General features: G+C 43.1%; 1 protein-coding gene across 2 annotated transcripts in view; it reads right to left on the minus strand.

Moving 5' to 3' along the window:
• Positions 1–868: 868 nt before the first annotated feature.
• cxxc5a (CXXC finger protein 5a) overlaps positions 869–26,700 on the minus strand; it is a 30,878-nt gene continuing 5,046 nt past the window's right edge. For both annotated transcript variants that reach the window (XM_083784040.1, XM_083784041.1), the window contains exons 2-3: positions 14,247–15,304; positions 869–1,064 (exon numbers count right to left, since the gene is read on the minus strand). In XM_083784040.1, the coding sequence (XP_083640166.1) occupies positions 1,023–1,064; positions 14,247–15,053 (849 nt within the window). In that variant the 5' untranslated portion in view covers positions 15,054–15,304 and the 3' untranslated portion in view covers positions 869–1,022. The remainder of the gene's footprint in view (positions 1,065–14,246; positions 15,305–26,700) is intronic.

A 26,700-nucleotide genomic window follows, 5' to 3' on the forward strand; every position in this document is an offset into this window, starting at 1 on the left:
GAGCAAGTGCTGTCTCTTTAGTGCCATTTGCCCTGAGCAGTATTTGCACATGCTCAGTAGGGCTACACAGTAACATAAGGCTGCCAGTTTCACTAAAGGAGAAATTTGCAGACAGAGAGTAGGGAAATGAGGGATGATTAGGCGATAGGCATCTTCATCCCAGCCAAGAGTCTCTGGGATTATGCCTAACATCACGGTTTATTTTACACTGTGCACCGAAATGTACAGTTTGTTGTGACAGTTTGAAACTATTTTCTTTGTTTATCCCACCCACCATTGTTGATCTGTTCTCAAACCCACGAAAATCTACATTTTGAAACAATTTACCCCCCCCCCACCCCCAAACACAACCGTTGCTGATCTGTCCCCGAGCTACTGTATTGTATATTCCCAAAACCCAATGATTTACAAAATAGACAAGGGTTTTTATAGTAACAATGGAAAGAAATTGTGAAGAATTACAATAGTGTTTGCCATTAGCCACTAGTTTTAAAATATAGCTGTAAATTTACATTCTCTACACAAGTACTGTATCTTTCCACACGTGAACAACATTAACACCAAACACAGAAATTAGTTGATTGTCCACACTCAGTCCATTCTGTTTCTGTTTGGCAATGAACAGTTCCATGTAAGCAACAGAGAAAAAAACCTGCTGGAAAAATGACAAAAAGGTACCAAAATGGAAACATATAAAAGGGAATGAATGTTGCCATAGATGCTTTTTCATTACGCTTCATTTTTGGTTCAAGGAGTAAAGTAGGTGCGTCCATCATTACCCAGCTGACTATTTTAGAATTTCTGCTTCGTTTGCTTCTTTGTTTTTTTGTTTGATTTGTTTTTGTTTAGGTATTTTTTTTTGTACATATATATTTTTTAAATTTGTTGCGTGTTTGTTTTTAATAGCCAGTGTCTGTTCCGAGAGTTGGCATTGCACTTGATGGCAGAGCTTTGGGTAGGGAGTCATGGAGAAGGGTGGGGGGGGGGGCAATCATTCCTCACTGGAACCACCGGAACGTTCCTCACTGGAACCACCGGAACGCTGCTCCTGTAGGAAGCATCACCTTATTGGAGAAACAGAAGATAGGGAGGGGGAAGGGAGGGGGGGGGGGGGTGTTGAGAGAGAGAGAGAGAGAGAGGTGAGTATAGTAATGACATTAAAGGCATTTAAAAAGCAAAACATTATGCTTATTGTAAATCCTCAGTGGTTCTAAAACATATTCATATCAAGAACCACTAAAGTAATTTGTCCCCCGATAGGGACACCCTTCAGAGTTCACGTTTCCAATAGAATTTCATAACGATGAGCTCGTAGATTGGCTTACATTTCATCTTTTGATTTCATTTTAATTACTGTGCACACTGCTGTTGAGGAAGCTGAGGAAGTAAAATCATCTCTGGATTCTTATACTGTAGCGTACAGTATACAGTGTGTGACAATACACACCCTTGAACCTTGATGGACACTGGACATCACGCGCGATTGCATACACACACACACACACACACACACACACACACACACACACACACACACACACACACACACACACAGCTCTCTCTCTCGTGATGAATCACACCGAGTGAAATCTGTGCATCCTACACTGTCTGGCCCCTCACCCCTGCTCCCTCCCACCACAGTAATGGGCTACGGCCCTGGCTCCACATGAGAACCTGATACGGCACATTTATTATTTAGTCGCCACACACGCACTGCTCTCCCACCACGCCGCCGTCCTTAGTGGCGACACTGACCCCCCCCCCCCCCCCCCCCCCCCTTCTCACTCTGTGTGACGTCTTCCAAACACTATCAGAACCATCATGTTATTGGAGCCGTACAGCGTGGTACACAGATCTGTCTCGGCACATATCAGCAAAAGACCCTTAAGTCTGATTTACAGTACACTGACTGTGATGTATGTTGGATGTGGTGCCGAAAACAGCTGATCTACAAGCTTACAACGTGTCACACGCTCTGTGACCATGCAAATCGATATTTGCTTGTAGTTCGGTATTTTTGACAATGTCATAGATGATATTCTAGATTTTGATGTGGGACACGATTGATATTTGCTTGTAGATCGACATTTTAATGCTATATTGGTCGCAACAAAGTATAAATCAGGATTTACATTGTGTACAATCCCGTGTTTTTGATACAGGAAATACACCGACGTGAGAGTGAGTATCGTATACATATATCCCTCTCAGGCAGAGGCCCGCTTTGTACACGAGAGCAACGGAGCGTGATACTCTAGTTGTACTGAGAGGAACGCGCAACTGCATGAAATATACTGTGAGCCCCTCCATGTCTAATTGTGCTAGGCAGGAGTGGCTCGCATGCATGTGCGGCTGCAGGGGCTGCGGTAGTGGGCCTGCCAGTGTGGAGATAGAGCACCGCTGAGGGATGGCTGGGGGTCCCTAGAGCTGTATAGCCACGGCTGGCGTCCTGAAAAGTACGACCTGACTGCGGCAGAGAATCTTGCGTCGCAGCCAGCTCTGCCTGGAGCAAGGCATGAGCAGCTCGGCAAACACTAACGGCAACCCACACAAAGCACACACACACACACACACACAAACACGCGTACGCACGCACGCACACACACACACACACACACACACACACACTCGCACTCAACCATGGGTATTCACACACAGTCGCACACCTCCACACACACTGACACGTTAGCTAACGCTTTCAGTACACCCCCAAAGTCGCACCAAACATTGAGAATGTTAAGCTGAAATTCTCATACAACTTCGATTCAGACACACTCTGAGAGCAGAAAGCTATGTTAAAGGATGAAATGTATGAAACACACACATACAGTTCACAAAATTACACAACATGCTCACAAACATCATGATCACACACACACACACACAATGACACCCATGAAATGAAATGGAAAAGGACGATTTATGTCATGCTGCATTCAAATTCACACATAAGCCAATTAACAGTTAAAATTCATTACAATAAGTTACAATACTTATGTGGCGCAAGGTTCAGAATCTGCACATCTTTGGGGTAAGATATAAGCCAAACAAGTTGCTTTGGCTGGCATCTGTTTCTTAAAATCTGTCTCCAATAGGGTACGTCAACCGTATCCTATACAAAGCCACAATTGAACTGCAGACTACTCAATCTTTCCTATTTTTATTTTTTGCCTAGATGATTGAACATTTTCCCAAATTTCCCCCAAAGGAAATTATTATTATATATATTTTTCCTTTCATTGAGATGAGAAAATAGTCAAGCTGACAGAGAGACAGATTAGGGGGATTTGGGGTATACTGTATGTACACAGTATATGGTTCTAGCAGGCAACAAAATCCAATCAAAGAACATCAACATTAACTACTCTGTATACATGTGCCTGAGACTGACCCACAATGTCAGCTGTCTGTCAGTAGCAAAACAACAAAGCTCACTCTGTTAAAATATGATTTATATTTATATATAGATTTTTGAGCGGTGCAGCCGCTCCAATGCACAGCTTTGTGTGCATGTCTGTCTGTCTGTTTGAGCACTGAATCGTCCGCTGTGATTGGCTGAAAGGACGTACATCATACATCATCATCATGTTGTAATGATGATGATGCACCATTCACTTTACAAAAAATGTGATTTGTGTTGGATGAGTTTTCAAGTAGCATTCATTGTACAATCCCCTTTGATCCGTTGTAGAAAAAGCAACCAAATGGACCTGTAAGATACAATTTTACGATACGAAATTAACACTGGGATTTTACTGTGTACAAAATGTGTAAATGCGGATATGAGACATTTATAGTCACTGGAAGAATGTGCATAGTTGAGAAAGAGTAATTTTTCCTTCACAACCCATGAATGGACCGGCTCAAGTAGATGTAAATTATGGGTGTGAAGTGGCTAAGTGCCCAAAGCAAAGTGCTGGTGATGATTTTTTGGAAGAAGGCGAACAACTTGGCACACAGTACTCCACGAACAATTTCACATGCAGCACACCGCAACATTTACATTTAAATTTAAGGCATCTAGAAATGATGATAGCTTACAATGAGTGTGCAACTGCAAACAGGGGTCTTACTTTAGTGGAACTCTTGCCTACAGTCTGCAGTGGGGCTCAAAACCATGACCTTTATTTTGCTCTAACCACTACGCCAGTACGTCTCACAGAAAATGGCCCAAATAGGATAGAGTTGTATTGTCTTATTCTTCATACTAACAACTTATTTAAGGAGTTAAAGCCAGTATTACTCGTACTGGCCTTTCAGTGACCATAGTGAGTGCAGGTTGGGTTAGGCATTACTGATGTAAATACGTGTAAGCTACTTTCTAGGTCAAGGACGTTAATTACATTTTTTGTGTGTGCCACAGTGTGCTCCGACTTTTGTTTCTGGTTCTATCTTGAGCAGCTGTGTGGACAACCTGGTCGAGAGTCACAACAAAAAACAAACAAACTAAATTAACCATCTCCACACGTGTGGGATACAACGGTGTGACCTTTTTTACAAGGAGAAGACAAGAAAACTCTTCAAACAGCTGAGACACAGAGGAACTCCACAAACGCAGACTGAGGTTGTTTGGCAAAAAAGATGGAGGCTCACAGAATCATATCCATCATTAGCCTCACCTGTGGTATTGCATGTTTAGCTCTTTGAATATGAGTCATGGGTATATTTGACATTACTGCTGACTATTTTCCAAAGCATAACAATTTAGCTAAGTTTTGGGGTAATTAACACACCAGCTTCTGATGTTTCTATCGCTTTCAAGTGAGACTGTGGACATTTGAATAGCATTTAGAAAAGCATGAGACCAATAGCAGACAAGTGCTGTGCGGTAAAGTTGAAAATAACTTTGAAGTGAGTTCAACTACCCCCCCTCCCTCTCTCACACACACACACACACACACACACACACACACACACACACACACACACACACACACACACACACACACACACACACACACACACACACACACACACACACACACACACACACACACTTGCTATACCTCCGTCCAATCTAACTTGGTTTCACTGTCTGTCTGCTTGGCTATTTGCCCAAAGGTCCATGTGTCTCAATGTCAGTCTGCGTGCCTGTCAGTTTGCGTGAGGCTCTGCTGTCCCGACTGTCTGGTGTTTGGTGTCTGGGTGCAGGGGTGTGTGTGTGTGTGTGTGTGTGTGTGTGTGTGTGTGTGTGTGGGGGGGGGGGGGGGGGGGGGGGTTGCTCGTGAGGGAATACTCTACTCTCGTGTCCAAACGTCTGATATCAGCAATGTGGCCCCAGCAGACTGAGTGTCAAAGACTCGCGTGTGCAGATGTTGACTGAGTCTGAATATAAATAAGTGAATGCACTGACAAAGGGAGAGAAGATACTCACTGCATTTCATAATTAAATGTCTTATATTACGTGTATTGTACCGTAAATGCGCATTAGAGTGGACACAGGCACAAACATGTCATTCTCAAACCTAATGAAATAAGAGTAAGACACATGTCGAAAACATAGTTAGATCAGAACCCCATTCTCTCGCTGTTTAAATGTCTCTCTTTCTTCTCACTATCGCCGTCTCGTGCTATCCTTTTCCGTCACTCTGTTTCTCTTTCCCTATTCCTCCCTCTTTTTCTCTTTCACAGGTTCTCTTTGTCTGCCTTCGTCTCCTGGCCATTTCTCTCTTTTGCGTGCCTCTCTCTGCCTCGTTCTACCCAACTCTCATTTCTCTCTCCTCGAAGAAAGGAAAAAGTGAGTCTGCTTCTATACCGTATGTCTCTCTCTCCCTCCTTTCCCTCTCTCTCTCTCTCTCTCTCACTCACTCCCTCTCTCTCTCTTTCTCTCGCTCCGGCTAGCTTGAGACCACTGAAGGGTATTCGGTCATGGTGCAGAGAGGGACCGTTTCATCGAGACTCCACTTATTTCTTACAAATGTGGCGTTCCCAGAATGAAGCCAGACATCTCCAGCCAGCGAGGTGTGAGGTGACGAGGGCCCCGGCATGCTAACGCCTCCTCACTCGCCAATTTCACGTACCTCTCTGAACCGCCGTGGCTTTTCAATGGAAATATTCAATAGCCTTGGAGTGCAAAGACGCCAGACTTCACTTTTACAGTAAACTAACAAAGCATGTCTGTGTATGTATGTGTGTGTGTGTGTGTGTGTGTGTGTGTGTGTGTGTGTGTGTGTGTGTGTGTGTGTGTGTGTGTGTGTGTGTGTGTGTGTGTGTGTGTGTGCATACTGTGCAATCACATGCACAACCGCTTGTCCACACATACTATTGTATGCCTGAGCTGTAACCATAAGTAACACTCAACATATAGGCCTACTATACACCACTCATACAAACTCTAACCCTAAACCAAACCCTAATCTCAAAAAGCCCCTTGAACAACAATGACCTGCAAAATGACATTTTCCTGGTAAAACAAACACCATATGAACATGTTTGCTTGCTCAATTCCCAAACCTTTATAATTCTCACGTAAAAAATGACATTACTTTTTTACCAACCGTTACACAAAGTTGGTGTTTATCGAACGTTGCATCTTTTAAATGTGCGCCTAATCTCAGTGAGAGACTTACTTGGAGCAATATTCTGTTATGACATATTAGGGAGGAACAACAGAGACGCTGAGACGTAAACGGACGCTGCTCTCTTGCAGACATTGCTCTCTCTCTACATTTCTAAAACTGGGTTTTTGCACTGGCACACGAAATAGTTACATCACATCCTGTGTACTGACACTTGACATTAAGACGGCGAGGAGGGACACAGAGATGTGACACCCTGGGGATGTTTCATCTGAAGCTTCTTAGGCTCTAAGCACCAAGGGTCGGCTAGACATGAAATAACCTGCAGTAACCTCATCACTCACGTTTCTTTCTTTTGTTAAAGAACAAAGATGTATTTTAATTACATACTGTTACTCTAGATCAGTGTTTCCCAAGCAGTGGGTTGGGACACATTTGTGGGTCGCGGACACATTTTGTATGGGTAAAGTAACAAGTAACAAGTAACAAGCAAATGTCCCTTTACTTTTTGTTTCCCATTTTGTTTTTAATTACTATAATTTCAAAACATTACAAATTGCATTCAAATTTGTTTCATGAATTACAAACAAAACGCTATGTGGCCTGATCCACTATCATATACACAGTGTGCTATAGGGCCTGATCCACTATCATATACACAGTGTGCTATAGGGCCTGATCCACTATCATATACACAGTGTGCTATAGGGCCTGATCCACTATCATATACACAGTGTGCTATAGGGCCTGATCCACTATCATATACACAGTGTGCTATGTGGCCTGATCCACTATCATATACACAGTGTGCTATGTGGCCTGATCCACTATCATATACACAGTGTGCTATGTGGCCTGATCCACTATCATATACACAGTGTGCTATAGGGCCTGATCCACTATCATATACACAGTGTGCTATAGGGCCTGATCCACTATCATATACACAGTGTGCTATAGGGCCTGATCCACTATCATATACACAGTGTGCTATAGGGCCTGATCCACTATCATATACACAGTGTGCTACGTGGCCTGATCCACTATCATAGGCCTATACACATTGTGACCCAATTCTCATTGAGACGTCACATTTGTGAAAAAAACGTGAAAGTTTGTGACGCCCACTTTGCTATTTTAATATACTGACTGGCAGTGGTTACATGCATCAGTGTCCCTATGTGCAACAGAGGATTTGAATTAGAAGTGAATTTAATTTTACCCCCTGATTATCTCCACCAGGAGATCATGAGTTTGTGTGCGTGCGTGCAAATTACAATGCTCTTGTCCCTCTGGCCCATGGGATATACTGGAAGTTGCAGTCATACAAGTGCAGGCTAACTTTAGATTAACATCAAAACACATTTCACCAGCCCCCTCCCCTCCCCCTCAATGTCTGTGCCCATTCAACTGAGTCCAAGCTGTCTTAAATCAGTCTTTAGGCTCTTTTACAGAGTTTAGAGTGATGACAATCAGGAAAGCAGAGAGGGAGATGGAGAAAGAATATGAAGAGAGATAGTCAATGCATGTGAATGCTAGAGAGAGAGAGAGAGAGAGAGAGAGAGAGAGAGAGAGAGAGAGAGAGAGAGAATGTACAGCTGGCACTAATCCTTCATGACTCATACTTAGAGCACCTTCCAAGGTGAAGGTGTGATATCACCTGCTGTAGTGTTGGGTTGGAAGAACATCCAATGCACAAGGCACATGATTGGACATCATAGTTTAAAGTTAATCCAATTTCATGGCTGAATTTTCATAATTTTGGACATTACTGATAGTGGACATTACTGATTACAATTTTAGACAGGGCCAGACTGCGAACCGGGATGATGGTGATTAGTGATAAAACAATTTATTGGTCCATAGTAGTGCAATTTTTGTCTCCACCAGGCCGAAGGCATGTGGGGAGAGTATGTTTTGCACTCCGTCCGTCCGCGTGTCCGTCCGTGTGTCCGTGTGTCATATTTTGCACACACACTCCCTGGATGCCAACCATGAACCTCTGCCCCAAACTTTCCAGAACGGCCTGTTATAGCGCCACCAGGAGGCCGCTTTGTGCAAAACAAGTTTTTCAATGCCATATTTTGCACACACACTCCCTGGATGCCAACCATGAACCTCTGCCCCAAACTTTCCAGAACGGCCTGTTATAGCGCCACCAGGAGGCCGCTTTGTGCAAAACAAGTTTTTGCACAGTACACCTACAGATTTTGTCCAAACATCACGCAAATTGGTACACAGTCTCTCTAGAGCCATTCAACAAAACGGGTCTTTCAGATTTATCAGACTCCATCCTGATTGGTTAAGATTGGCTTCCAAAGTTCACATGAGTGCTCAGTTTCAAACAAAATGCTGCAAATCATGAACACATCGCGTGATTTCCGTGAAATTGTGCACCCACATTCCCACTAGGCCGAGGACGAAATGCCACATGAACAATTTCAACTCAGCCTCAAGGTGGCGCTATAACTGGCCGAAAAGTGTTTTTACCTCTAACTGCACGGATCTGTGGATAACCTGGTGGAGACCTGTGCCCGGAAGGGCACTTTTTCTAGTTTCATTTATTTTCATTTTATCAATTTTATTTGGTCAGTAAATTGTTACAACCCTAATGACGATAGCACTCAGACGTGGTGCAGTGGTAAAGTAGCTGCCCACCACCACACCGCGGAGGTTGTGGGTTCAAATCCACGGTGGTGCAGTGGTAAAGTAGCTGCCCACCACCACACCGCAGAGGTTGTGGGTTCAAATCCACGGTAGTGCATCCGGCTTTGTGGAGCAGGACGGCACCTGTCAGCAGGGAGGAGTAGGGGGGTCCTCACTGGCAGGTGAGTCAGTAGGATACAACAGTGCAGTGTGTGTTGTCAATTGGCATAACGACTAAATTGGGGAGTAAAAGGGGGGCAACATGCAAAGGGGTTTTTTCTTATATTATTGATATTATTCCTATTCCCTTAATAAACTATTGCACTGCATTTGAAGACAGTGTGCGGGAGTTCTTTCCTTTTTCAGGCTACGTCGGGCACTTTGCTGTCCTTCTACACACCTGTAGGTGTGCTAAAGCGTTGCTTTTATATTATTTATGAAATCGCAGTAATTTGTTAATTATTTGGGGGCCCACTTGCAATATCCTCATGGCTCACCAGTGGGCCCCAGCCCACAGGTTGGGAATCACTGGTCTACACTACAGTGATAAGCATGACATTGTTCTTCATGCATTCATCTTGACTCTGTCTTGTATTTGTACTGCATATAGAATAGAAATCTCTCCTTATGCACTTACCCTGCATCTATCTGACATCACATTAGTACAGAACATTTGCATATTGTAATACAAAATGCTAATATGTAAAGCAACTTGTTAATACAATTTGTTACAACTTCTAACAGCTGGAGAGAAAAAAGGAGTATAGAACTTGATTTTCCTCCAAACCGTTCCTCTTGGGGACAGGTGAAAAGTGCAGCGGTTGCTCAGCAGGTACAGTATGCAGTAAATAGCGAGGCTTCTATGCAGGAGTGTAACTGTAAAGGAGGGATTAGGGCTGCAACTATCGTTTATCTTCTTAGACATTATTCTAGCCATTACTTTTCCGATTAATCCTATAATCGCAAAGTGTGTTTACATACATCGCAAAAAGAATCAACATGCAATAATTATAATCGTTTTTTATAATCGACTAAATCAATTAGTCTGATTATATACTTAAGCCCTATTTTATACTTGTCTTATTACTCAGCTTGGTTGAATTCTTGATTCTGATTGGGCAATTGCTGCTTCAGCCGAAGCTGTCTAATCAAAGGCTCAGAGCACCTGCTCATATCAATTTGTGCCGTATCTAACATGACAGCCATGTAAACAAACACACCATGTCATTTACAACTAAACATTGCTCTCGAGCATGTTTTTGAAAACATTTGAAGGCAGAAATACACAATGCAATAACCGAATATTGATTCTATTTGATCAACACTTCCTTGTTTTCTGAGGCGACCGTGTCAGCCCAGCACAACACTTATGGAATACTTTCTTTACCGTAAGCAAGGAAATACTTCATTTTGTTGTTACTTTTGGGTCAATTTATGAATGTATTTAGTAAGTAGCCATGTAATAGGCAGGATAATATACGCTGTGCTGGTGGTTGTTGAGAAATAAACCCCTTGAGGATGATGAAACACCTGGGCTCACGCCTCTGTGTTTAATCATTCTGACTGGTGGGCGTTATTTCTCAACAAGTACCTGCACGGCGTTTATTATCCCTTGCTTACTTTTGGTGCAATGTGTGTGCAAAAGTTTATCACTCACTATGCGTCATGATCATGATGCGCTCTGCTATTTTCGGTATGTTTTGAATAGATTTCTTTCTTAATTGATTAAATCAATTACCGTAGTTCAATGTCCTTTTGCACCACTAGCAAGGGTGTCTCTTTAATAATGGCCCCATCTGAAGTCCGCACACAAGGCAAAATATGATTGACACTGTTATCCAAGTACTTCTATGTTAATCTACTCTGCATTGACATTTGATCGTCCCTGCTGACTCAGCATTATCACTGTCTCGCCTGTCACAGCAGAATCCTCTATGAATCTCAATATCTGATAACATTGGTGACATCAAATGCATAGATTTTGTTGCACGAACAATAACAAAACTGATCTTATAGTATATATTTTTGTATCACCTGTTGAACAGTTGACATTTTTATTTCGGATTGTGTTTTTTGTAGGGTTGTCCCGATCTGATCACATGATCGGGGCCGATCATGTCGTTTTCAAATGATTGGAATCAGATCGGGAGCCAAAAAACGTGATCGGGACAGTATCAATATTATATGATGATATTAGCCTAGATATTGTCTGTGATTTTAGATATTTATAAAAAATAAAGAATCTGAAAAATATAATGATCGGAATTGGATCGGAAGCAAAAAAACGTGATCGGGACATCCCTACTTTGAAGTGAAATGACGTGTAAGCTTGTTGGGATTCAGACAGCAATGAATTACCGTAGGCCTATTTGTATCTTTTACATCAAATCTTTTCCCTTTGTTCATAAACCAGAGTCAAATTGACAGCTGCTTGAGAGCATGTAAGGATATAAACACAGATACAACCCAACATAATGCATTGTTGTAAGACCTAGTTTTTCACAAGCTCATATTTTATAGCTCAATAAATCTGTCACTTGAGGAATAAATTGTAGAATGTAAATACAAAAACAAAAAATGACTAGACCTAAGTAAATAATCATACAAGCTATTACACACATTAGAGGAAATGGAGGTTCTGTGGTTTCACAGTACCCCAGGGTTCTGTAAATAGCATATGGCCACCATTAGCAGACAGTAAGTATTTCAGTTAAGGCAGCATGGTCTGTACTAACAGTGGAATTGAAATTTATGGAAGCATAAATAGCAAACTATATCCATGGTATCATCCAATCCCCCCCCCCCCCCCCCGCTCTGAAAAAAAGAAAGAAAAAAGAACCTTGTATCTTTGTATTTCAATGTTTATTCTTGTATTTATTCCTTGTAAATTAATGCCCTGCTTCATCAACAGTGCCATGCAAAACCAGCACAAAATATAAACGATCTACACATCTCACAACGCGTCACGATGCAATGTGTTATGAGAGTGAAGTTGAGCTGCTTTTGCAACTTTCTGAACGTGAAAGTGGTTAGGTCTGTGGGTTTTATCAATATTTAACCAATGAAAAGTATTTACAAGAGCTTGCGATTAAATAATAACTACATTGACTCCATTGGAACACAGGTTCTTTTTCCCATTTCCTTTTTCCCATTTCCTGAAAAGCATGTTTTTTTATATGCAATAAAAAAGGTTTCCACCCGACAGGGATGAAACAAATTACAAATTCTAAAAGCTGCTCTTTTACAATATCGCCACGCATTATATCAAGCACCTTTCCCTGTATTTAAGATACCCATCCACTGAGGGGAGCATGCAACATGTGAAGACCAGTGGCAGTGTGCCACTGCAACTGAGCCACATTAACATGTAATGTGGAAGGTTGAAGCATTAGAGTGCATGAGTGACCATCCTATAAAGCTAAGGCTAATTCCCTGCAAGCTTCTTTGTAAGAGCATCAACTAAATCATGTAACACTGACAGGTGAAATATTCACACCAAGGACCCGAGGCACATTAATGTCACCCTCAACGTTGAACAAGGAAGGTTTCATCTACTGGAATCATCATCCTAGCATCATGAGGCGGTTCCCTCCTTCAGCAGCATGAGACTACATGTACACGTCCGACCTCTCATGTTGGGACGATGATCCCAAGGCCACGGTGTGTGTGTGTGTGTGTGTGTGTGTGTGTGTGTGTGTGTGTGTGTGTGTGTGTGTGTGTGTGTGTGTGTGTGTGTGTGTGTGTGCGCGCGCGTGCGTGCGCGCACGCGAGAGAGAGAGAGAGAGAGAGAGAGAGAGAGAATGACATCCTCAGTTCACGGGGGTTGGACCATCAGCCTCCACTTGAGCCGTCTATCGTACAAGACAACCTGTCACCCTCAATACTCATCAAAGAGAGAGCCAAATAAATCAGTCAAATAAGAAATCCAGTACACACTACCGTCCCTTTTCACAATCTAAACCAGATCAACGGCCTTTACAACATTTCATGTGAGATATCTCATTTATATTATTATAAAGTTAATTATAACTTTTCGACTGCAACTGACATATGACTATACTGAGTACTAATTCATAGTATCCTTTCTAATGTGGTGGCATGTTTTCGAAACACATTTTGACAGCCACTGCAACAATGAATGGTGCTAGTGAGGAACAGAGCAGCCCTTGGATGAAGTTGCAAAGAGATCTGTTCAGCCAGGTGGACTTTACCATGGCAGAAAAGGACAGCGGCAGAGAGGGTGGGTGGGTAACTAACAGACACAGACAGACGGACGGACGGACAGACGACGGACGGACGGACGGACGGACAGACAGATATCCTACAAGAGAAATTCATTTTCGTGGGGGTGACAGATGACAACTCCATCACCAGATGGACTTTGTTAATGTATACTGCACACACTCACGCATGGACGCACGCGCGCACACACACACACACACACACACACACACACACACACACACACACACACACACATACACACACACACACACACACACACACACACACACACACACACACACACACACACACACACACACACACACACACACACACACACACACACACACACACACACACACACACGCGCACACACACATGCATGTAAGGGAAATAAATACACTGTGGATAGTACAACACACCCCATGAAGTCATTCAAAACTACAGCCAAAATCTTATTTTAACCCAAGCAGTGACCACCACTTCTGCATGGTTCTGAGCAGGGTGGTGCAGTGAGAGTAAGGGGGGCAGATTACAGAGGCCCCGCGGTGCATGCCCAGCACGCGTATACCCCCCAGCTCTCCTCACCACCTGTCATCTACCCGCAGTAAGCTTCCCTCTGACCAGAACGCCCCTCTGCGCCAACCCTCCTTAAAGGGGAATAATCGCTTCACTGAACGCAACTGGACGGTGGACGTTTCTGCTGCTAATAGTCATATGGTAGATCTTAGTCTGTCATCTGAATGTATTTTATACAATGTCCTGTTATACACAAAACACGCACGCACGCACGCGCACGCACGCACGCACACACACACACGCGCACACATCACACACACCAGCAAGACTCCATCTTACCTCCAGAGCAGCAGACGGCTTCTTCTTCAGCTCCTCACACTTGCGGAACTTGCAGATCTGGTGGCCCGTCTTGCGGTTCCGGCAGCTGCTGCACTGCTCGCAGTTAATCCGCCGCCGGCACGGTTGGCACATGCCGCAACGTTTTCGCTTCTTTTTACCAGAGCTAATGGCCGAGGCCAGCTCACTCTGCGCCGGGTACTCGGCCAGGCCGGCCATGTGCAGCGCGCTGTCCGCCAGGAACACACCGGCCGGCGTCATGATGAAAAGCCCCGGGTTGAAGGGGAAGCCACCCCCTACTCCATATGGGAAGTCAGCAGGGCCACCCACGGCGTCCGTGACAGACGTCGTGCCCTCCAAGTCGCTCCCCGAGCCGGCGTCTCCGCTGCCAACGCCAAGGCCCACTCCCATGCCCCCGGGCAGCAGCATGTGCTCCATACCGGCCCGCTTCAGCAGGGCCGCCGCCTGGGCAAAGTGTAGCAGGCCGTTCTGCCCCTCCAGAACCTGCTCTAGGGTCCGGTCCAGCTTGGCGGAGACAGTGGGGGGCTGGGGCTGTGGAGGCGGCGGAGCCTTGGCCGCCTGGGCCTTGGCCTCGCGGTGGTGGTGGTGGTGGTGGTGGTGGTGCGAGTGTCCATTGGTTGACGAGGCCGCCGTGTACTGCAAGAGGGTGCGAGAGTTCTTAAGGCTCTTACTGAGGGGCTCGCTGAGGATGCCACTCCGGTTCCGTCGCTCCACAATCGGAGAGTCCGGTTTGCAGTTGCTGCGCTCCAGGTCCTCTGTCCGGCTCCTCTCCGACAGTCCACTAGACATGGTCCAGAGCGGACGTGCCCGGGCTGGGGGTGAGGGTGGAAAGGGGAGGGGGGGGGGAAGGGGGGCGGGAGGAGCAAAGATGGGGAGCCAAGGCCTTTTTTTTATTTGTTAATCTCCGGTCGCTCTGCACCGCGGTGAGAGTGGCACCTCACCTCGGTGAGCCGGCCGCAGGCAGGCAGGCAGGCACCACAGCCTTCTGCCCACACTAAAGCTGAGCCCTCATCCACATTCTTCCACTGGCAACTGGGAAGCTTAATACAGGGGAATGAGAGAGACAGTGAGAGAGAGAGAGAGAGAGAGAAATATTTGTAAGTAAGACACCAAGTAGATCATGTTCTCCACAGCATCTCATAAACTCAGTAAACTTAATTCCAAGAGTGTACAACTGTTACAAATATGTGTTTACCTATACGAGTAGAAATGAGCCAGTTCAGACTTCAGAGACAAATTAGGGTTCTACTGTGGAAGCTATCTCTGTAACACAGAATGTCTTCCCCGAGGCAAGCAGGGAAACATCTGTACATCCTGAAATTTACTCCAAACACAGATCTACAGTACGCAATTACATCACTTCCACTGGTCATTATGTTAAAATAAAAAATATAATTCTACATTTGGATGTAACAGTCAGTTGTAGAATAATAATGGGAAAGCATTTGGTTATTAATATATTCATTAGTGGAATGATCTTTGGTTGAATATTTTCAATCGCATCAACTCATAGAATTACAATACACTAAGGCCAACACAAGGCACAGTAAAGCCTGAGTTATGTACTTGGTTGTGCTACAAGCTACAAGCTGGTGCGACACGTAGTGAGCTTGTAGATCAGCTTTTTTCAGTATGAGACGCAGCCTGGGGCGCAACTAATTTAAATATAAATCACAGGTAAAGGTTCTTTCAGACGGACAGCGACTGAATATTTGTCTCTGAGATGTACTGGAGTAGAGTAAATATTCCAGTAAAGTAAAATAAATACCCCAAACAATGTACATTACTTGAGTACATGTACTTAACCAGTAGGCCTACCTATCCTGTTACATGCGTACCTAGTACTACCTACTGTTAAAGCTGCTATGACACCTGCATTTCTCCAAGGGAGTCAACACAGCCACTTCTGCACGCACGCACGCACGCACGCACGCACACACGCACGCACACACACACACACACACACACACACACACACACACACACACACACACACACACACACACACACACACACACACACACACACACACACAGGCACAAGTCTGCTGGCAGCTACAGTACTAGTTACTGCAATTGGGATGTGTCCAATACATTATGGGATGACCACTGAAAAAGAATGACTTCATAGGTCATTAAGGAGAAACCTCACCTCAGATTGCTGCTCATGAAAGAGGCAGCTTCATGGATTGACAGCGTAGCCCCTTTGTCGTGTTTATAATGGGCCAGGATGCCATACCACTTTCAAAACCCTTGGCGAGAAAATGTAAGGCATCCTTGAATGACCTTTGAGAGTGCACGGTCTGTGTCAAATTGTTGTTTATGGCAATTCTTGCACTCCATTTTTCTTATTACATCAGCACTGATTTGCCATTTTATTGTTTTGCTGCTGCACAATTACCCCTAATGCTTTTGTTCACATCCATGATTAGTTTGGCTCTCTGACCAGTGACCACACAAGCAAAAATGTTTTTTGGCTTACTGTACAGTTAATTTTATGCATTTTTACTTCATTTAGAGAATTTTAGACAAACAAGGCCAGTGTAGAGAGGCGTATGGGCAGAAGAGATGGTATGCAACACAGGTCTACTGCTGGAATTGAACCAGGTTCATTGTACTAAACGGTTAGGTACTGGTGTATCCTGACAGCAAAGGTATAGTAACATTCAAATTAATTCAGAGAGGCTAACATTTTAATTAATTTAGAGAAGGCTAGCGTCTGGATCCTGTGCAAAACCAACTGAGAAGCATTACACGCACCATAGGAGGGCCCTATCCAGTTCAAAAGCTATCTGGGAACCCATCCTGTGTTTTTGCCTCATGGGGGCAACACATCCTTTTTTGTGTCGAAGCAGGAACTTGCTTCGGTTCCCCCGTTTCTTAGTTCACTTCCTCCTGGGTGCTGTGTTTATTCCTACTAACAACACTGCATGTTTAGTGCAGTGTGCAAATAGATTCTGCAAAATCTGACACTTTACAATGTCACTAGTTTAGTCCCACATCAACACTACAGTAACATTACTCTGAGTGGTTATTTATTTTTATGCATGACAGTAGTGAGTGATGTAACGTATCACTGTGTCACACATGGAGGCTGTGATCAGGTCATCATCAACAAAGGTCAGCAACTATGACCCATTATTCTTTTCGCCTCTGTCAGTCCATCTGTGCTTCTGTGTGTCTGTCCGTGCGTGCGTGCATGTGCGCGCATGTGTGTGTGTGTGTGTGTGTGTGTGACTGTGTGTGTGTGCGCCTGTGAGCAGCTAATATCCGGCACAGTTGGACCGTTCGGTGTGAAACTTTGCACACACACTCCCAGTATGGCCAAGGAAGAACCTCTGCCCCAATATTTTAAAATAGACCTAATGGCGGCGCTGTTGAGCAGTAGGTTGCACAATCACACAAATCGATACACCTCTGAAGTCAAGATATATGAGTCACATTTCTCATATACCTTTCTAATTGTCTATAACTGTCTTCCAAACTTTGTGGGCCCTGGGTATACAAGCGCTTTCTTCTTCTTTGTTCCCCCCTTACCTTAGCGTTAGGGTTCGGTTTAGGGTTGTAAGCGAGGAACAAAGATTTTATCTCCCTTGCACTCTGAACAGCATTTTGAAGCTAATCTCTGAATTTACTTTATAAATTGCTAAATTGATGTAACTTCACTACAAAACGACCTACTGCAGTTTGCCTTATTCAATGAAATGGTCATTTGATTATTATTTATTAAAAGTTACATCGTTTTGGAACACGGGAAGAGCTGCTAAAATAGCAGTTAGCCAGTTACTAATGAGGATCTAAATGAACAACAAACAATAATAGATGTAAGAGAATATGTTATGCTTTTTCATTAGGGTCACTTGGATGTTGCTAAAATAAGTAAGTATAAAGTCTCTGTTTAATTCTAGTAAGAAATCACATGAAGTTTGTTTACATCATTAATCCATTTCATTCTCTTCCATGAGCAGCCACCACAATCATTTCCAAGCAATTATTCATAACTTGTCTTACTTTGAGCATAACATAACTGGACAACAGGACAGATCACATCCACTTCTTGTTAAATGTCTCTATCAGAGGATGTGTTTACTAGGCTAGTGGAACACTGCCCATTGGGCATGGACACATGCAAACACTTTGTTTCACTAAGCACTGAGATTCCTGTGACTGGCCATCTATGAACAGACAAACTATGCTGCTATTCCCCAGACCTGTCCACGTTCACAAACAAGCATAGTGCATACCACCTCCCACAGAAAAGCTGAGGAAATGGACGGGGCCAGGCCTTATAAGGGAAACAAAGGGAAGGGGAGGGAGGGTGGCTGGTGGGATGGTGGAGGGGGGTGTCTGCAGTGTGTGGAAATTGGAAGGCCAGAATTAGTGGGAGGTAAAGCTTCAAAGGCAAGAGCACAACCCCCACATTCTCACCAGCTCAGGGGGATGTGGCGCCAGCGAACCAGAGCCAGAAGCCCCGCAGCCCCTCGGCCGCACAGTTTTAGTTTCTCCTTCTCCGACTCTCTGACCAGGGTCTGGTTTCTCAAAAGCGCCGTGCCACTGACTTCATCGTTGTCTCGTCGTGGGCAAATGTGAGACTGCGTGGCAAATCGACACTTGCAGGACATAAGAATGGCTGTGGTAGTTCTGCTATAAAAGATCAGATTCTTCCGTTCTGTGTGTTCATTACGTGTGAAGTGAACCAGTGTAAAATATTTGCGGACAGACACCACAGGTTGTTTTTTACGGTTGCTATAGCAAAACAAGTTTCTAGAAAAAAGCTCTTCAAAGACTTGAGAGAGTATCCCACCTCCTTAGTTCCATTGTAATTAAGCGAGAGAGGCACATTAAGTAGTCTTCTGATTGGTGATGAGGAAATTCAACAATACTTCCTGTTTTACCAAGACCCAGGAGAATTCTCACTTCTTAGTGGCTGAACTAACAAGCAAATTCAATCAACAAGTGTGATTTTGATCACAGATGCAAAATAATGCACAATTCCAATGTAATTCATAAACTGTCATATGATCAATGACTTGGTCATTGGTGGCATGCAAGCTAAATGTCCATGTGTGCAAAATCCACACATCAGCGGTTTTAAAGAAAAATCAGCAATGACACTGATCTGCCCCATTGCTACAACCTAACCATCCCAGTCGCCCAGGCCTACTTCAACTGATCTGCCCCATTGCTACAACCTAACCATCCCAGTCGCCCAGGCCCACTTCAACTGATCTGCCCCATTGCTACAACCTAACCATCCCAGTCGCCCAGGCCCACTTCAACTGATCTGCCCCATTGCTACAACCTAACCATCCCAGTCGCCCAGGCCCACTTCAACTGATCTGCCCCATTGCTACAACCTAACCATCCCAGTCGCCCAGGCCTACTTCAACTGATCTGCCCCATTGCTACAACCTAACCATCCCAGTCGCCCAGGCCTACTTCAACTGATCTGCCCCATTGCTACAACCTAACCATCCCAGTCGCCCAGGCCTACTTCAATTTACCACTGGCCATATTCACACAATGGCCATTTAGATCTTACTTCATAGGGAGGGGGGTGGGATTTATAATCTCCCAAGTATGACATAAGAGCAAAACAAACTTGTGAAATTATGGCCAATGGCCATATTCACAAGCAAGGAGCTCCATATTATTTTATGTACAGTAGATGCTATTTGGCACTTACAATTTACACTACATGTTACTGGCCCAACTCAACTCGACTCTACTCGCTTTTGGTACCAGACACTTTTAGTGCATTTATAGTGCATTATCCAACTAGAGCTTAAGTAACATCTTGAATGAGACGAATGAAAAGAACGATAGAGTGCCATTAGCACCACGGACAGCGACACAGTGGGCTGGGCTTAATAGGGCTCATCACTAGGTTATTAATAAATAAATGCATAGGTTGTGAAATTAGCACTTTGCTAAGTCCCCCCCCAACCCATCCTTAGCAGTGAGGAGACAGGGCAAACTCTCTCTCTCACCCATTGAGAAGATGCATGTTAAATAACGGGATTTCTCCATATAACTAAGAGATCGATTTCAGTAGCAAGGGCATCAAAATGTCTTCTAAATATAGTCTACCAGGCCTGCAGTATAGGATATGCACTGGACAAATGTGCATGACATTATTTAAATAAACTAGAAATACGAGGAAATGACAGGGGGAGAAACAGTACCCAACATCCACTTTAACAACCGCCCGTCATTAGTATTATTGCCATCACCTGGACGGGTCAGTCGTGTAACTTTCCTGATGTTAAGCTGCCTATGTGTTCAACAACACAGCAATGCAGAATAACATTGACAGCTATGAGGTGACGAAAGCTTGTTCTGCATAGCAACAGTTGCTAAACTATATGGATTGACATTGGACAATCACTTTTTGGGGTGGGGTTTAGGCGAAGGGCTAATTACGTTCTTCTCCACTTTGTTTTTGTTGTTTGCACGGCAAAACGAGCCATTTAATGTCAATGGCTATGTTCAAAGAAATTCAACAGATTTGGGAGCTTCTATGCAGTATTGGGGAGTCCGTGATGACGTAACAATGCCAGTGATGATTCTCTCTGACCAATCAGTAGTCTGGAGGGTTTTCTATGGGTCTAGGGTCTTTATACCAGATATGGGTACCTACAAGGAATTATATGTACTACTTTTGCCAAGTCAAATGAAAATCAAAAAAGGCGCTAGTGTGCGGTGGGTCCTGGTTCCTGGATCCTGGTTACTTTGCACCATATCATTTGTATTATTAGCACTCTGCTGTTGGTTGCCAAAGGTCCATGGTGCTTGTATGTCGCTCAGGATAAGTGTCTGCTAAATTGTTGTAAATCAGGTAACCTAACTCTGACATTGTTCCACTGCTATAGCTTAAACTCCATATCAAATTGTGATGGCAGGAGTTAAGAAGAAAGCATGACAGAGCTTCTCTAGAAAACACTATTTTGTAGCATTTGTTAGAGAGAAATGTAGCCAGATGAAGATGGAAGGAAGCAGCAGGTGCAGGTGCATTGTTAAGTAGGCAACCATTTGGAGAAACATACTGCTACAAAAATATTGATTCAAATAGAATAAATAACAGTTCTCTTGGAAAAAGAGAACATTGATGTCTATTCCTTCGTCAGTATCTAATCCTCTCTGCAATGATAGCCCAGTGTTCAGTAAAACAAGTGGTTGCTCTGCCATATGCTGTGGTAACCGGCCATAGCTTTCCTGTTTTCGCCTGATTTTCACAATAGGCATAATTCTATTTGAGCATGTGCCTTAATTTAATAACTAGAGTATTGAGGACTATATTTACTGGTAATAATGCATTGTACCCGGCCACTACCACCAGTGGTGGAATATGTACACAGATGTTGGACTTGTCACTTAAGTGATAGTAGCAATACCAAAAGTGTAAAAATACTATAAAATAAATGTCCTGCATTCAACATATACATATACAAAGTACAAATGTATTAGCAGCATCAAAATATACTTAAAATTGCTAAATTGCTAAGTGTACTACTTAATAATGTAATTATGCAGAATGTCCTTAAGAATAATTTACAGTACATTATCACCACTGAAGCTCTATTTTTTACTTGGGCTATTTGAAAATAGCCAATCTACAATCTCACAACACATCGCACCGTAACGCGTTGTGAGCTTGTATTAAAATAAAAATAAAAATACATTAACAAAAGAAAGAAGAAAAATCATTATTAATAACGAGTAACTAAAACTAAAACTGCCAGATAGTTGTACTGGAGTAAAAAGTACACAATTACCTCTGAGATGTAGTGGATTAGAAAGCAAAAGTACCTTGGAATTGTAATTAAGTACTTTAACTCAAGTGCTGTACTTAATTTGAGCCACTGATTGTACTTATCTACCTACCTACTGCACATCCCATTCATATCCCCATAACCATGTTATAGGAGTGCCCACTTACAGTATATAATATTGTTATTGTAAACCGCAGTTGTATCACTCAACAGAAGATCCCACACCAGGGTTACAAATCTCACCTTCTACTCTAGATAGGGCAACTTTGACGATGGAGAGACTAGATTTCCACTCTCACTCCAGAGGGCCACATTGCATATGAATGTCGTAGCAAAAATAGACGATCTACAAACTCAAAAAAGTTTTGAGCTTGTAGATCAGCTATTTTTTGCTATATTTGAATTGAAATTCTGAATTATTGTTTTGCTATTTTTCAATTGAAATCCTGAAATGTCAGTAAATTTCAAATGCCTTCAATTATAGTTAATGTTAACTTTATATACGAAATACACATACATTGGACATAAAAAAGACTAACATTTTAATAAGTAGTAATTAAAGTAATTAAAGCGGGTCATGTTTGCAAATCAATAATATATCAGTATTCTGATATTAACCTGAGGGCCACATTAAGTGAAGTTGGGGGCCGCATGTGGCCCCCGGGCCGCCAGTTGCCCATGCATGCTCTAGAGATCATCTCTTTGTGATAATCTTATCAATAATAATAATAATAATAATAAAACTTTATTTGTATAGCACCTTTCATGACATGAAATGCAGCTCAAAGTGCTTTACAGATGGAATATTAATCTCCAAAAAGAATGTCTCACTAAGTTAGACAATCGTGAATGGCCTGTACACCAGCTTTTAAAGGGATAGTTTGAAATACTTGCCATTAGTATAGTGGTAGCTTTTTAAAGGGATAGTATGAAATACTTGCCATTAATATAGTGGTTGCAACTCTATTCATTGATTGCCTGAGTCCTGTGGTGGGAGTTCTGCTCTGGTTTTGGTCAATATTAAGTAGTTCCGGTCATTTTGTGGGGGGCACTGGGGCCACGCAGTAAATGTAAATGAATTCACAAAACTAAACTGACCTATTTCTAAAATATTAGCGCAACTTTCGTTCAACTTTGACACCCCTATCACATGGAACTATTTAGTGATATGGACACAAAAAACATAGTTCTGTGTGATAGAGGGGTAAAAAACGAACGAAAGTTGCACTAATATTTTAGAAATAGGTCAACAATACAAATGACGTTAGTTTTGTGGATTAATTTTTCTTACTGTGTGGCCCCAGTGCCCTCCACAAAATGACCGGAACTACCTAATATTTCACCAAAACCAGAGCAGAACTCCCACCACGGGACTCAGGCAATCAATTAATACAGTTGCAACCACTAATGGCAAGTATTTCATACAGCTTAAGTTCAAAACAATCTGAACTATCCCTTTAAGATGCTGATTTTGCATGTTCTTCATAATGGCAGGCGGTTTAGTTGTATAGTAGGCTACATTTCAACAGCCAGACAATGTGCTGTAGGTTGTTTACCAAACAAACACTGAGGACTGGAGCAGGTAATAGTTTATTTCTTCACTATTACAGGGCCACAGCTAAAGTGTTCTAACAAACTAGTTCTCAACGTGGGGTCCGGGGATCCCAGGGCTATCGCCAGCTAAATGAGTTAAGAACCTCATTCCATTTGTACACTCTCAGAGTTAAATTAGCATTTAGAATTTGACAATGCAGTTTGGAGTCCGAGAGATAATAATCATATCAAGGCCTAATGCATATCAAACTGCATGGGGTCCTTGAAATGGAACAGGCTGGTGGAGAACCAGTGTTCTAACAAAAGCTTGGACTACACTATCACAAATAAAGGCAGTGCTATTCAAACGTGTGTTATGTCATTTACCCTCCTGAGTCCCAACCTGTCACTCATCATAAGTCTGCTTGTTTGTGCAAAACCTGTGTATGTTGTTGTCCTCTTTCTTTCCTTTCTGCCTCTTCTGCTCTCGCAGTCAACACAACTGTTCTACTCATTTGGGTCCTTCCTCCATATCTACAATTAGCTTTCCCAGTTCCCTTCATCGCATCATTCACAAAAAATAGATCAATAGTTCAATAGAATATATGTTGTGTCGCAAGATACTTTGTGGACAAAGCATAAATAAATCTATATACTTCATCACATGACATGTCTGTCAGAGGCTGAAAAGAACAGATTTTCATAATCATTCTTATATTTCCCCTGAATTTCTCAATTTCTACATGCTAGAGTGTTTATACACAATGACGTTACAGTGCTCACACGTCCAGCCCACCCTCTGTGTAATGTTGCCCCAGTTGGCTTCATGGTGGCATTCTAATTAAAGGTCAAATAGGCACAAGTCTCTGTTTTTTAGGATTCTTTTTTGGCATTTCTGCATCTTTGGCACAGGACAGTGATGAGTGACAGGAACAGCCACCAGGGCGCCTACTTATTTTCTATTTTGGAACAACCTGCACTATACACTTCTGCCATCCAACATGGCAACACTATTATCCAATCAACTTGTCAATCAAGGTTCTTTGCTATAGAGAAGCAGGAAGCATGAGGGTAGAGTAGGGAAGATGACATGCAATGCACCTCTCCAGCTGGAATCGAACCAGGGACGATGTTTTTTGTGTTCAACGCGCTATCCGGTCAGCTACCGGCACGCCACCCCCAGAAGCCGTTTTCAAATGGGTCAATAACAGGCATCATTGCTGCAGACCACAGATCATGGAGATGGCTCAGCATGAGGCTCCAGCCAAAGTAAACCGAACAAACAAGAACCCATGGTTTCTCATTTTCCTCCATTCAAAATGACACACAGATTTGTTGTTTGTGTCCATCCAATGAGGCAGCAGTCACTACCACTACTATTACAACTAATTACTTAACACCTTAAGCCCTATATTTTGCAATTGCTGCATGACAAATAGAAAGAAAATGTGTCGTGATGCGACCGCGTTGTAAAGTTGTAAAGTGAGGTCAGATTGAGGCCAGTTGCTGGCCGGCTCCATATATACAGATCTAGTATGTCAAACCATGTATGGCTATCCAGGGTGTGATGACGTGTGAGTGTCGTGATCTTCATATGGAGATCCAGGTGATGATAGTCAGCTCCACATATGGAGATCGATCTGTTGTACCAACTTGGTTCATTTGCAAGTGTGACTCGCGTCGTGGCAACCACACTGGTTATCACAAGACTGTCACGATATGGCTTCATGGGCTTGATATTGATGACATCAGGGATCTCCATATATGGGCATTTCAAGCCGATTCCGTAATACAATCCCTGTTATGCCCATATATGGATTTGTGTTATTAGGCCTACGTTTTCAGGCCTGAAACAAGAGAGCTTCTTAATACGGCACAGTTGAGAAGCACGAGTTAAACTATTCATCTGGTGTCAGTGAGGTCAGATGTAGATTCTTCTGTATGGCTATCCAGGGTTTGATGAGGTCAGTGTCGTGATCTTCATATATGGAGATCCAGGTGATGATAGTCAGCTCCACATATGGAGATCCATGCGTTGTACCAACTTGGTTCATTTCTGAGTCGTGTTACTGCAACCACAGTGGTTGGACTGACAACCATATATGGAGATATAAGGATCTCCATGATGTAACATGATGTCACGAGGCATGACCATACTGCATATGGGGGCGTGATGTCACGAGGCGTGACCATATATAGAAGCGTGATGTCATAGGTGTGACCATACATGGAGGCGTGATGTGACGAGGCGTGATGTCACAAGGCATATGATATATGGAGGCATGGGTGATGCAACAAACGAACGAACAGGAAATGCAGGTTTTCATAGTAAATGCTACCTATATGGTCGCAAAGAACACTATAAACTGTAATCTACTCTTTGCTACAACAAAGCTGAATCAGAATTATCTCTTTTTGGCTTTTGTGCCTTTATGATAGTTACAGTACAGTGAAGACGGACAGGAAGGAGGGAGAGAGAGACGGAGAGAGACATGCAGCAAAGGTCGTCATGAACGGGACTCGAACACGCAATGCGCTGTCAGGCCAGAGCCTATATGTGCCATGACCCATGAGCCTGGACCACTAGGCCAGCGGGCGCCCTCTCTTTTCTTTCTTCTATTTCCTACCCATATACAGTATGGTGCTTTGGAAGATTAACTTTTGTCAGTCCTATTGGAAATGTAATTCATGACTACTAAGCATGACGCCATAACTGACTTTTATTAAACAAATAAATGAATACGAATAGATTAGGGAACATTGTCTGGTCACAGGTGGTATAAGGTTACATTTTGAATGTTGTTGATATGCTTTCTCATGCCTGTCGATGATTTAGCGGTTAAGCTGCTCACCGCTGGAGCCACACATACTGTTGAGGGATCAAATCCCTCTTGTGCGTCATCCCACTGCGTTCCACTTGGGTTTCTTCCTGTCTATCTCCAATGTATAAAAATAAATAGAAAATAGCCACTCTGACAAACAAATATAAGTTCATCGCAAAAAAGTTGTGAAAATAGCAGATCTACAAGCTCACAACACCTCGCAATGCAAGGTGTTGTGAGCTTGTAGATCGGCTATTTTCACTATTTCAAAATGTTTTAAAAATAATAATAAAAAAGGAACGGTTTTGGT

This window comes from Protomyctophum parallelum (genome assembly GCF_964188405.1).
Source record: "Protomyctophum parallelum genome assembly, chromosome: 1".
NCBI classification, from domain to species: domain Eukaryota; kingdom Metazoa; phylum Chordata; class Actinopteri; order Myctophiformes; family Myctophidae; genus Protomyctophum; species Protomyctophum parallelum.